The sequence below is a fragment of the Terrapene carolina genome, unplaced genomic scaffold (genome assembly GCF_002925995.2).
Source record: "Terrapene carolina triunguis isolate 2854851 unplaced genomic scaffold, T_m_triunguis-2.0 Scaffold706, whole genome shotgun sequence".
Classification (NCBI taxonomy): domain Eukaryota; kingdom Metazoa; phylum Chordata; order Testudines; family Emydidae; genus Terrapene; species Terrapene triunguis.
In genome coordinates this window covers 4,964,228-4,978,853 of record NW_020665057.1, presented here as the reverse complement: position 1 = coordinate 4,978,853, position 14,626 = coordinate 4,964,228, and the positions used below count along the sequence as shown (strand labels likewise).

General features: G+C 38.2%; 1 protein-coding gene across 1 annotated transcript in view; it reads left to right on the top strand.

Moving 5' to 3' along the window:
• COL25A1 (collagen type XXV alpha 1 chain) overlaps positions 1-14,626 on the top strand; it is a 426,642-nt gene that overhangs the window by 381,973 nt on the left and 30,043 nt on the right. The window contains exons 25-31 of the mRNA XM_026659846.2: positions 95-118; positions 1,629-1,673; positions 4,591-4,635; positions 4,931-5,011; positions 7,290-7,352; positions 9,839-9,889; positions 10,215-10,241. Coding sequence (XP_026515631.1) covers positions 95-118; positions 1,629-1,673; positions 4,591-4,635; positions 4,931-5,011; positions 7,290-7,352; positions 9,839-9,889; positions 10,215-10,241 — 336 coding nt within the window. The remainder of the gene's footprint in view (positions 1-94; positions 119-1,628; positions 1,674-4,590; positions 4,636-4,930; positions 5,012-7,289; positions 7,353-9,838; positions 9,890-10,214; positions 10,242-14,626) is intronic.

Below are 14,626 nucleotides of genomic sequence, written 5' to 3'. Positions count from 1 at the left end.
GATTCTGTGAAGTTCATTATTAAACAAGTGAAATATTTTATTTCAGTATTCACATCTGATAACATTGTCTTTTGTTAATATATTTTGCCAACAGAGGATTACCACCCTAACTGTCACGGTAATTCCTACTGCATGACATATTGTGATTTGTAGCTATTTTATTCTGTGTAGTTGCATGTTCATAATTCTGCCGATTTAGGATGTATCTTCATTCATCTGATGTTGACCCTGTTCATCATCATGTATGTCTGTTCACTAATTTTTTCCTTACGATGAACATATTGTTGAAAACTAGGGCCCGATTCTTTTCCTATCGAATAATGACAAAACTCCATTGATATAAGTAGGACACAGATTAGATACGTAAGGTTCTTAGTACTGCTGTTGCTATGCACTACCTGCCAGAAGGCCAGATCCTTCATTTGCTCTGTTCTCAAATCTCTCATTAATTTAAAAGGGTGTTCTGAGTGTGCAAGTAGTGCAGGATTGGGCACCAGGTCACTTTCTGTTGTCAGCCTTATTTTTCAGGGTAGACAGTTCAGTTATTTTAAATCATATTGGGTGAAAACTTTACATAGGAGTTCACATTTCCCCCCCTAAGAAGTAGCCTATTTCAGTTTATAAGCAGGAATATATGAGAGAGATTTAGTGTGGGGATTTCTCCTTCTCTTTCTTATCAAACACTGTTAAAAGAACTTGTTATATGAAATACTGAAATTTTTCAGTACCTACAGCTCACATCCTGCAGTGCTGAGTATTTTCTGTGCCCTGCACTCTCACTGACTCCCACTGGAGGTTTATACACATTGGGCCAGAGTTTGATTTCACTGGAAACTTAGGGGACTCAGCGTGTCCTAGGACGCATTTAGAATTTTGCAGAATTAGGCTCCAAAGGAGCTGCAGATTTGATCAAATTAATTTATTCCCTTTTTTGTTTAATTGTTTATCTCTAACGTTTTCATTAGGCCTGCTTTTGCCATCTTTGTAAATGTTGTTTATAACAGTGATGGAATTTGTTTGTTTTTAATGCATCCCCTCATTGTGCAATGTTCAGAACAGTAAGCAATCTTATAGGCTGTTTCTGCTATAGTTGCTAGACAAAAGGGGATGAGTTAGTGATTCATGACCTCATCCCACAAAGCACTGAACATGCTCAAAGACTCTCAGCAACTTTCGGGAGATGGTCAGTACCTTGTAGCAATAAACACTAAGGGCCTGATCCCAGGTCCATTGCAGTCAGTTGGAGTTTGCCCATTGACTTCAGTAGGCTCTGATGCCAGCTTTACATTTTTCATACTTTGGGATTCAGTCTTGTTCCCACTGAAATCAATGGAAGCTTTGCCATTGCCATCAATGGGAGCAGCAGCCCCTTCATCAGTTCAAAACCATAACCTTGCAATGTTATTTTAACACAGAATTTTGTGACTCCATATTGTCTGTTGAGAGTTGTCATAAATTAACAACCTGTTTGTAGCTGGTGTTGGTTCTCCCTGTGTTAATATAAAGTTTTCTTAGAAAGACTGGTTGTGTTATTAACAATGGTGAAGTTCACACTTATGTATATCCGATATGTTCTGCAAGAACTTAGATGGTTCAAAGCTAACAAATTTATCTGTTTCTGTGTCTAGGGTCCACCAGGGCCACCCGGACCTCAAGGAGCACAAGGCCCAAAGGTGACACATCCTCTTTTAAAAGTCTAGGAATTCGCTAGCAGAGCTGGGTGAAATTTTTTGCCTGAAACTTTTTTCTGGTGAAAAATGTAGATTGGATGGCACCGAAACATTTTGCAAATTCATGTTGATTTTACCAAATTGTTTTGGTCAGAAAAGAAACTAAACAAAATTCTATAAAAAATGAAATGTTTCATTGAGATTTTCTAAATGAAATGTTTCAATTTTTTAATTCAAATTACTTTTCCTCTCAAAATTTCATTTAATTTTTTAAATGAAAAAAATGCTCAAAAATGAAACAAAATGTTTTATTTAACCCAAAATTTCAAAATTGCCAGTGAACCAAAAAATGTTATATGTACAGTCCTATTTTCTGTATTTTATTTGCTTACATATGTGGTTCATTTATATATACAATATACTGTATAGAAGAGCATCTACACTTGAAATATTACATGATGGGACTTATGTCATGATATGCATCTTAATTAGTATAAAATGTTTATTTCAATATATGTACAGTTTTGGTTGGGTGTTGTGCATGAATGCCCAATAGAAAATCACGCATGCTCAGCCGATGTGGTGCAGTGCTGGTGTTCCCTCCCAAATCTGCATTGAGGTTGCTCTGTAGGCCTTCTGCTGTGGAGGAGGGTCCCAAGGTATGGCCTAGTGGTCAGGGAGGGTGATCCACATATTTTTTGAAGTAGCTTCTTCACCAGACAATGGCTCCCATGCCCATAGCAACATCCAGATTGTTCACACTCTTGGCTGGCACTGGGGGCTGTTCATGGAAGTGCTTGCCAAAATATGGGGACAGATTAATGCAGCTTTTATACAGGGCTGCCCGGGGGGGGGGGGCGGGGGGAGGCAAGTGGGGCAATTTGCCCCGGGCCCCGCAGGGGCCCCGCGAGCTCTGGCCCGGCGGCGGTCCAGGTCTTCGTCAGCATTTCGATGGCGGGGGGCCCTTCAGTGCTGCCAAAGACGCAGAGTGACTGAAGGGCCCCCGCCGCCGAAATGCCGCCGAAGACCCGGACCGCCGCCGGGTGAGTACAAGCGCCGCACCTCCCCCGCTTTGCCCCCTGAATCCTCTGGGCTGCCCTGCTTTTATATCATATATATGCACCAGAAAGAGAAAAACACTGCATCCTACAGCACGCTATACTGCTGCTCCAAAAAGGAACAGCATATTCTACTCCCCTGACTTGCCACCAAGATCAATATGTGCACAGGGCGCCAGGAGACTGGCTACAACCCCAAGCCAACTGGTCCCATCTCTTTGGTGCTGTGGAGCACCATCAAGCCATCACCATATATGGCATTCAAGACAACTAAGACCATATTCTGCCTTGTATTTGCAGGGATATGCCAGGGTGGAGGAAGTTCCCTCTTCCACTTCAGTAAACCCACACAAAATGGAACAGAGTCCAGCTGTCTGTTTGTCTACACATATTTTTCATATAAAAGATGTCTTATTAGATAACATTTATTAATTGCAATTCAAAATCTGGTTAAGTTCTAATATATATAATAATCTCTATATTTTCTGTATAATGATGCACACATTTAAGTGCAGCATATAGGAGCTGTATGCTATGCATTTTCCAAATAGGGCTCTGTTTATACAATCTAAATCATGAATTGCTTACACTTACAAAGAGGTTTTTTTAAAGCAGGATATGTTGAGTGAACAGTGGATCCTCCCTAAGCTGGTGCAGGATAGCTAACTGATTAATTAAGAGATAATTATCATAGTTCTTAAGAACTTATCATATAATGTATCCTCCAAGAAATCCTGTTTGCGTAGCAGCAAACTCTCTCTTAGTGATTATGAGTTCTCGTGAAGAGCAAATACTCTCTTGTGCAGCCCAAATGCCATTTGTTTTAAATTTATGATGCATCACATCCCATGATATCATGAGAAAATGCGTCACTTTTGGTTTATCAAAAATTGTTCTTGCATTTAAAGGTTTTTCACCAAATGCCAGTATAGATGTGAGTGAGTCAGTGCAAGCATTTGTGAGAAAATACTGTCTTTCTGTTTTTCACAAACTGGTGAGGGACAGTATATGTGAGGGCATAGAAAGACATTTCAGTAGGATCTGTGTAGCCTACAGAGTCTCTGCAGCTCCCAGTCAGGGGTAGGTTTCTGAAACTCTGGGGTTGCAGATGCAGAAGGTTGCCCCCTTGTTGAAGAGGATACTTTCCTCCTCAGAAATAGCCAAGGTAAAGCAGAATTCAGCCTTACAGAGGTTGGAACCAAAGGTCCCACCCCTACTCCCCTATATGTCATCTCCTCCCTTGGGAATGACATTCAAGAATCAGGGCATGCTCCCTCATTCTAGTGGGGGCAGGGAGGCTCTTCCCTGGTTGACTGACATAATCAAATTAGCCAGGCAAGAAAATGTAAAGGTCTGAGTGGTCCATATTTATTCACCCAGGCTGTCAGCAACATTGTTGAGCATCCTAAACCACTGACCATAGGCTTAATCTTATGTTCATTGATGTCAATGACAAACTCCCGTTTGACTTTAATGGTGCAGAGTGGGTGTTTTTTGGGAGGATGGTGGCATTTTTCTCCTGTGTAAGTCAGCCAATGTGCAGTCAATTTATACCCCTTTCTGGGCCTTACGCAATCTAGATGGCAGTGTATCTGCCCTACCGACCGGACCCATTGTAAGTATTCTGCGTACGTAGATACTGTAGCAGATAAACTTCCACAACATGTTTAACAAGATGACATGTCTCTCTCCTATTCTCTGCAGTGTAATATGCGTCTATGTCATTCACTGTGCTGTTGTGCACAGCTAAGGTGTGGGGTTGGAGGTGTTACTGACCAACATAATTTACTTAGCACAACATAATCTCACCAATAATTGGAGTAATAAGGGAAGATAACACAATTCCACCTTATGTTTTACAGGGTGAACCAGGATCCCAAGGAACTCCAGGAGCTGAAGGGGAGCAGGTACACCATGAGTACATCACCAAGGGCCAGACCCTATGAACAATTATGGCTTTTTTTAGAAATAATGTCATTGTACGTTATGGAAGGAGTGGGCTTAGAATTCATAATCACATGACATGGCCATACGTGACACATTATGTGATCACATACTATGCAGTGATGTGATAATAAATTTATACCTATCAGAGGCAAAAAGTCACTCTGTTTTACCAGTTTATCCTTGAATAAATCTAGGATTTTATTGATGTGTGAGCATTGTACAAGTCATTTTCGTGACAAAGATATGATTTTTCAGGGTCCTAAAGGCTCAAAGGGGGACGTGGGTGAGTCTGGCATGCCAGGAGAAAAGGGAGGAATTGGACTCCCAGGCTTACCAGTAAGTATGCAAAATAAATTTAATTTAGCTGAAAGCTAATTTGGGTTTTTAAATGATATATTTCACATTTGATCATGCTTAAGTGTTTGCAAGTTTCAGAAGTAGCAGAAAACATAAAATGAAAGTATTAGTTGTTCCATTTGTAGTCTAGGAGGAGTCATGAATGATAGACCAAAAGGTTGTTTGCCAGAACTTTTCATTCTATTTATGGACAAATAAAATCTCACTTTGGAAAGATGTAGATTAACTGGTATGCTGAACAAATTTATTTGTCCACTGTAAGAGTCAGCAATCACAGCAGTGCTTTGACAAAAATAAATGTGGTAACATTCAGGAGAAATTAGCTGCTTGATTACACAAGAAAGAGAGATATCTTGATACCTGGAATCTCAGTGGCTGACTCATATTTTTGAAGGAGAGAAATTTCATAAACACTTATGAAAAGTCTATTTTTTGTATTTATAGAAGGATTTTATATCTATATAATATCTATATAATATATGCTATGTATATTTGTGGGTGTGTTGTGTGTATGTATATATATACATATTGATACTAGGACTGTCAAGTGATTAAAAAAATTAATCGCGATTAATTGCACAGTTAATCGTACTGTTAAACAATAATAGAATAATGGTGCCCTCTTCTTGTTTACAATGTCACCTGAAAGTCAGAACAGGGGTTGCCATGGCACTGTTGTAGCCAGTGTCGCAAGATATTTATGTGCCAGATGCGCCAAAGATTCATGTGTCCCTCATCCTTCAACCACCATTCCAAGGGACATGGATCCCAAGGATCCATGCTGATGACTGGTTCTGCTCAATAACAATCCAAAGCAGTATGATCCGACGCATGTTTATTTTCATTATCTGAGTCAGATGCCACCAGCAAAAGGTTGATTTTCTTTTTTGGTGGTTAGGGTTTTGTACTTTCCGCATTGGAGTGTTGCTCTTTTAAGACTTCTGAAAGCATGCTCCAAACCCTGTACTGATCAGATTATGGAAGGCACTTCAGATTCTTAAACCTTGGGTCAGTTAGAAATCTCACATTGGTACCTTCTTTGTGTTTTGCGAAATCTACAATGAAAGTGTTCTTAAAATGAACATGTGCTGGGTCATCTTCCGAGACTGCTATAACATGAAATATATGGCAGAATGTGGGTAAAACAGAGCTAGGGACATACAGTTCTCCCCCAAGGAGTTCAGTGACAAATTTAATTAATGCATTATTTTTTTAATGAGCGTCATCAACATGGAAGCATGTCTTCTGGAGTGGTGGCTGAAGCATGAAGGGCCACACGATTGTTTAGCATATCTAGCATGTAAATACCTTGCAATACCAGCTACAAAAGTACCATGCAAATGCCTGTTCTCACTTTCTGGTGACATTTTAAATAAGAAGAGGGCAGTATTATCTACTGTAAATGTAAACAAACTTGTTTGTCTTAGCAATTGGCCGAACAAGAAATAGGACTGAGTGGACTTGTAGGCTCTGAAGTTTTACATTGTTTTGTTTTTGAGTGCAGTTATGTAACAAAAAAAATCTACATTTGTAAGTTTCGCTTTCACGACAAAGAGATTGCACTACAGTACTTGTATGAGGTGAATTGAAAAATACTATTTCTTTTATGATTTTTACAGTGCAAATATTTGTAATAAAAAATAATATATACTTTGATTTCAGTTACAACACAGAATACAATATATATGAAAATGTAGAAAAACATCCAAAGTATTTAATAAATTTTGATTGGTATTCTTTTTTTAACAATGCAATTAAAACTGCGATTAATCACAATTAATTTTTTTAATCGCAATTAATTTTTTTGAGTTAATCGCGTTAGTTAACTGCAATTAATCAACAGCCCTAATAGATACATGTATACATAGTGTGAGTGTGTATACACACACACACACACACTCACATGCACAATGTATAATGAAATCAGTATGATTACAATAGAAAGAGCTTTTAATAAACTCCTTGCTGTCTGCTCTATCTATATTTTTAACCATGCATGTTAAAATTAATATTTGTAATTGTTTGATAGTCTAGTGCTTAGTGGCTATTATCATGGGTTTTTGCAATAAGCATACATTTATAATTCATGGTGTCAAGTATGAAAGTCATGACAGTTAGAGATATAATTCCATTATAAGCAAAACTTTTATTATGAAAAGCATAAATATTTAATTACAAAAATGTTCTTTTCTCTAAAGTGAATTCAATTGTTAATAAGACAGAAATTGTTTAATAACTCTTTATAATGATTTTGTAGGGAGCCAATGGTATGAAAGGAGAAAAAGGAGATGGTGGTTTGCCTGGTCCTCAAGGTCCTTCTGTAAGTCTTGCCATGCTGTTGTGATGTGCTCATTATTGTAGCAGTGATTCTCCACCTTTTCATTCTGAGGGACACTTCATATGAGAGAAAGAGGGACCTTCATGGATGACCCCTCCTACCAACTCCCACAGTTTCCTAATTTGGGGTTTTTTAAATGTTTCACTCTGTGATCAACCAGGGTGGGCAAGGGAGACCACTGATGGACAATAATTTGAGAATCATCGGTCTATACAGACTTCTGGAAAGCAGGTCACTAGTTTACTAACTTAGCCCTATACTATGTTTTAAAAGCTATATAAGAATCCAGACCCCCTACATAAGTCATTGACAAAACTCCCATTGGCTTCCCTGAGAATAGGAACCATCCCTTCTTGTGTTGAATTATAGAGCGGTAAGACAGAGAGATAAGATTGATGGGAATTTCCTGTCTTAGCAATCTGTTTATCTGTCAGCCTTGTACAGTGAGTATCTCAGAGGGACAGATGAGAAGCAGATCTCCAAAGGGCTATAATGATGGTAGGCCCCAATCCAAAGCCTACTACAGTCAAATGAAGGACTCCCTTCATTGGTTGAGCATTATATCCGGTCCTTAATGACTTCAGACCTGATTTTGGAAATATTTATGTATGGGTGCATCTTTACTGGCATGAATAGTCCCATGGAAATATTCAGGATTACTCACATGAGTAAGTGTTTGCATTATCAGACATGTATGTGGCTCTTCAAAACATTTTGCAAACATAAATAAAAACCTCACGCAAGGCTCCTGTGATATAGGTAAGTACCATTAGCTCAATATTATAGATCGGGTTGGCAACCTTTCAGAAGTGGTGTGCCGAGTCTTCATTTATTCACTCTAATTTAAGGTTTTGTGTGCCAGTAATACATTTAACATTTTTAGAAGGTCTCTTTCTATAAGTCTATAATATATAACTAAACTATTGTTGTATGTAAAGTAAATAAGGGTTTTTAAATGTTTAAGAAGCTTCATTTAAAATTACATTAAAATGCAGAGCCCCCCGGACCAATGGCCAGGACCCGGGCAGTGTGAGTGCCACTGAAAATCAACTCGCGTGTTGCCTTCAGCACGTGTGCCATAGGTTGCCTACCCTGTTATAGATCATGAAACTGAACCAAAGAGGTTAAACATCTTGCCGAAGACGACAGGCAATCAATGTTAGAGCTAGGATAAGAATTCAAGAGTTGCTGGCTCCCTGTCCTGGCATTTCGAGATCCCATTTCTCATTACAGAGCACAAATGTCTCAATCTAGCTCTGAAGGGAAAATCAATTCATTACTTTCCAACATTATGTGTGTGTGGAACTCAAAGATCTCAGCACATACTTGCTGTATTTCCTAGCAGAGTTTTTGTAAAAGGCTTATCCCATAGAGAAAACAGCCATGGTAATCGTCCTCATTTTCTTCTCCCATTGGAGGCATCACCACTCCCAGGAGATTCCCAACATCCATTATCAACCCTTCTCTCTTCATCCTATTTTACATTTTAAAACCTGCTTTGTTGACACCACACTTAACCTCAGAGGATTGGCTAGAAAAGTCATTAGTGCTGTATGTTAATCTCTAGAACTGGCCATGCTGCTCGGCAGCCCTGCTGGTAGCTCAGTACTGCTGTCATAACTCACAATTCATAGCTATTTTGCATTGAGCCCAGTGTGAGAAGTGGTGTTAAGCATTATAAACACCAGAACGCAATTCTTCTTTCTGGATTTGGTGGGATCATCAAAGTAAACCAGCATATAATGAGCACATGCTGAAAGCTGAATAACCTGATTACCTGTTGTAATGACTTCATCATTGGGATTAAGCCTGAATATTTGTGCACGTGGTGCTTGTTGGGCTAAATCGAATAAAAAGGGAGGAAGAGGTCAATCTAGACATATCCCAAGACTTAAGGTAAATTGTTTAGTTTTATTTCCAATGATCAGGATTGGAAAGGAACCAGGGAATGGCATCACAGCATCCCTCGCTATTCCTGTAGAATATAGATTGCAAGTACAGCAGGGAATACGTACCAGAAAATAAAAGCCAACAGCATCCCTACTCAGACAGGATTTGAAGAAATTCACTACTAGCTAATGTTTTCAAGTTATCTAATGGTTTGAGTGGAGGACTGGGAGTCAGGAGACCCTGTATTCTGTTTGTAGCTCTGCATTTGACTTGAAGTATGACCTTGGGCATGTAATTTTTTTCTCTCTGTGCCTCAGATACCCCGTCCATTAAGTGAGAATAATAGCCAAGTCTGAGAAGCACTCCAAGTACCAAGATAAAGATGCCATATATATGTGCAAGTTATGTTGTTACTTTTTAAAGTGCTCTCCAGCAACTGCAGCACTCTGCAGTATTCTTCATCTGAATGGTGACAAATGATATTAGCAGAGAGCTGGGGAGAAAGAGTCTGACTTCCTGTATTTACAAGGGAGATTCCTTTCACTACATGAGCTAATAACATCATTTTCTATATGTAGATCATAGGACCCCCAGGACCACCAGGGCCGCATGGGTCACCAGGCCCTATGGTAAGTCTTTCTTTCCCTCTCCCCATTGTAATGCTTGTTTAATAAAAGTGCTATGAGAGAACATGACTACTAGAGATGGGCCCAAGCCATGGATTTTGGATCCGTATTTGGATCCTAACCCAAAGTTCTTGGGAAGTGGGGAAATTAATTGTGGGTATAAATGTGTTTCCCTGTTTTGTTCCCCCAATGAGGTACTTAGAGGTGCATCTACTTATATTGGCACTCACAATTTATTTTGTGAAAACAAAACTGCCGGTGCAACTTGTACCTAGAAAAGGCAACAAACCTTTATTTTCTTCATTAAAGATGGAATCTTTATTTTCAGGGACCCCATGGACTGCCTGGCCCAAAGGTAAATGAATAATTGCCTGGATTCTTTAAATATGTAATGTGCCATGCTCTGTTCTTTGTTAACCATAGTGAAGCATGCATCTATGTTGTGTCCTTTGTCTCATTTATTTGTTAAATATTTCTGATACTCTTAAGCCTTTAAGCAGATACTTAAAGTAAAAGTTAAAGGATATTTTTGAATTGTATTGATTTATGATCATTGCTTGTGTGTGTTTCACATGAGCATAAATTGGACTAGATTTTTATAATGATGATTGTGAACTGGTATTAAAATTACCCAGCCTCCTGTTTGCTGGTGAGAGTTTCATGCTATTCTAATTAGTGCTTTGCAATTGCCTTAAATTACACTTTAGAACACAGAGGATGAGTGTGTTGTACTTGGAGGAGGTGAAATCAAATAAACTCGTTTCCAGATATGCCTCTTTTCCTCTTGCTCTGCTCTCTCTCCCATCTCCTATGCCTTCCAACACAAGTTCACCTCACTTCCCACAATCCCCACCAAGAGTCCCACCCCAGCTTCAGTATATATCTTAGTGCTGCTGGAAACACTCCCTCATCCCTAGCATAGCATGTGCGCATGACACACACCCCAGAAGCCCTGTAAAAGTCTTAGACGACAGCCAGTTTCCTGAAAACATGGATGATTTTGGAAAGGTTAAAAGAAACCAGGGTTTAATTTGTATTTTAATTAAATTAACACATTAATTTAAAAATTCAGTATCACACTCAAGCATAATGAATCCTGTAACAACCATTTTAATCATTACATTTCTCTTTCCATATTCAGCTTTCTAAAAAAGGATTATTTTGTTTTTTAGGTATGGGGGATGAGACAGAAATATCCCTTTTTAAAGGTTTGAGCCACAGTTAGACTATGTCAAACTTTGCCTGGCATTGGAGGCTTGGGTCAGGAATGATCTTCTGAAATCAGTTCTATTTAGGGCTGTCAGGCAATTAAAAAATTAATCATGATTAATCATGCGATTAATCACACTGTTAAACAATAATAGAATACCATTTATTTAAATATTTTGGATGTTTTCTACATTTTCAAAAATGTTTATTTCAATTATAACACAGAATACAAAGTGTACAGTACTCACTTCCTATTTATTTTTGATTACAAGTATTTGCACTGTGAAAAAACAAAAGAAATAGTATTTTTCAATTCATCTAATACAAGTACTGTAGTGCAATCTCCTTATCATGAAAGTTGAACTTACAAATGTAGAATTATGTACAAAAAACTGCATTCAAAAATAAAACAATGTAAAATTGTATTGCTTTCAAGTCCACTCAGTCCTACTTCTTGTTCAGCCAATCGCTCAGACAGATAAGTTTGTTTACATTTGCAGGAGATAATGCTGCTCACTTTTTGTTTACAATGTCACCTGAAAGTGAGAGCAGGTGTTCCCGTGGCACTGTTGTAGCTGGCGTCACAAGATATTTATGTACCAGATGTGCTAAAGATTCATATGTCCCTTCATCCTTAAACCACCATTCCAAGGGACATGCATCCATGCTGATGATGGGTTCTGCTCAATAACAATCCAAAGCAGTGCAGACCAACGCTTGGTCATTTTCATTATCTGAGTTGGATGCTACCAGCAGAAGGTTAATTTTCTTTTTTGGTGGTTTGGGTTCTGTAGTTTCCACATGGGAGTGTTGCTCTTTTAAGACTTCTGAAAGCATGCTCCACACCTCATCCCTTTCAGATTCTTAAACCTTGGGTTGAGTGCTGTAGCTATCTTTAGAAATCTCACATTAGTACCTTCTTTGCATTTTGTCAAATCCGCAGTGAAAGTGGCCTTAAAACGAACAACATTCTGGGTCATCATCTGAGACTGCTATAACATGAAATATATGGCAGAATGTGAGTAAAACAGAGCAGGGAAAATGCAATTCTCCCCCAAGGAGTTCAGTCACAAATTTAATTAACGCATTATTTTTTTAACGAGCTTCATCAGCATGGAAGCATGTCCTCTGGAATGGTGGCCGAAGCATTGTAGGATTGAGTTGTCTTGTAGGCTCTGAAGTTTTACATTGTTTTGTTTTCAAGTGCAATTATGTAACAAAAAAAAATCTACATTTGTAAATTTCACTTTCATGACAAAGCGATTGCACTACAGTACTTGTATGAGATGGGTTGAGAAATACAATTTCTTTTGTCATTTTTACTGTGCTTATATTTATAATCAAACATAATATACACTTTGATTTCAATTACAACACAGAATACAATATATATGAAAATGTAGAAGAATATCCAAAATATTTAATAAATTTTAATTGGTATTCTATTGTTTAACAGTGCAATTAAAACTGTGATTAATTGCGATTAATTTTTTAATTGCAATTAATTTTTTTAAGTTAATCACGTGAGTTAACTGTGATTAATTGACAGCCCTAGTTCTATTCCATATTAGCATCAGACCTGTCTTACCTCAGACTTTTGACCTGAGAGTCAGGTTTTTGTGGGATTTCTGCTTCCAAAATGCCAGGAAAGGGGCATAGCCCAGATATGTCTACTCAAGCTGGAAATTACAATTTCCAGCTCCGTAGCAGACATATTCATTGACTCAAATGGAGGAAGAATAGAGAAATGGCTCCTGTTTTTAGGCAGGGTACAAAGGAGACGTCACTGAAAGCAGAAGCATAGATTAAATTCTTTTACGGTTTGTTTGGGGTTTTGTGTGGCAAAGAGAAACCTTGGGAAGAGGGCAGAGGAAACAGTCTTCGGCATAGAGAAAATCCTATGCATTTCTATTTCTCACTGGAAGCAGTTATTGTTAGCACCCTGAGTTGTCTATAGAGCCACCATGCTGTGGTAGTTTTACATGGTGTGAAGATGTCTTCACACGCACTTAGGTCCACCATTATTCACTTCACAATTTTTAATACAGCGATGTCTGTGTAACGTCAGAATCACAATCTTTCCACAATATCTTTTGTTTTACTATAAATACTTTTTTTGTGAGATCAGTGAAGGATGGGCCCCAAAAATGCATTGTCCCAGTACAACACACTGCTCCTCTTAATTTGCCATTTAACTATGTGTGCTTAAAGGTTTAAAGTATCTTTACATAAGACTGTGTTGCAAATTCCAGTTTGTCATTAGAAGAGAATGTACTTCCACACAAATTGCACTTTTCTGCAGATCTCACTGCAATTATCACTAATCTGAACAAAATGCAGCCTCTAATATTCTTGTCTAAGGTTTTTCTTTAGTTTGAATTATCAGCCTACAACAGAAACGTGTGGGCATACAGGATACTCAAAAGAGGCAGGAAAATTACAATTGACCCCACAAATACTTCAATAATTATTTAGAAGTGATTCAAGAAAGTCTTACACAGCAGAGTTTCTTGTATTATTTCAACACACAATTGTATTTAAAATGACCAGTCATTATCTATTGTATATTTTAGTACAGGTCAATACAATATCTCCATGTAAATTGCCAATAATCTGTGAATGCTGAATTAGTACCTTACGCTGAAAAGACCTTGCTGTTGTTTTGAACTGGAATTTGCAGCTACATCTAAGACTGGCTCTCTTCTGTCCCAGCTTAAATACCCATTGTAGCACCAAAAAATTGGCATTTATACTTTTACATTTAGGGTGAACCAGGGTTAAATGGTCTTAAAGGATTGAAGGGTGAACCAGGTCAAAAGGGTGACAGAGGGCCCCTTGGTCTTCCAGTAAGTAAAAAAAACTATTCCATTTCAGTGCAAATCACAGACTTTTCTCTCTTCTTTCAACCAACAACTCTGGTTTACTCAACAGCATTTATAAACCTCTATCATGTTGGAGCAGAACATCAGTCTTGTTTTGTTGTACCCAGAGTCTGTACCATTGTCCAAAGTCACATCCTGTAACACACAGTGCTGTCAGTTTCTTTTTGTCACGTGTCAGTGGACAGTGTTAATAGCCTCACGAGGATGCTGTCAGCCCCATTACATTAATCATGTTGTGATTTCAATGTTGTGTGGTGTTTGTTTTAAAAACGTGGTTTTATCAAACACTTTGTGTTTTAATTTCGATGTATCCTCAGTGATATTTAATTGAAGAATTGCTACTAAAGTGGGAGGTTTGCCTGAGTCAGGACTGAGTAAAATTTGAGTGAAGACCTTGGGAATTGGCTTCTAGAATGTTAAAACATTCCCCATTCAGCCAGGGATGCTGGATATATATATATTTTAACTTTTGCCTTGTACTGTTCAGAACAGTTTTCATTATAGGTACTTGGCATAGATTGATCTTAAAGGGACACAATTGATTTAAAAATCACATTTCCATTTGAAAATTTTGTCCCAAGAGACACCAGAGCTGAAAGTGATTAGAAGAAAAACAATATATTTTAGTGTGTTTCCTTTGTGCATTTGA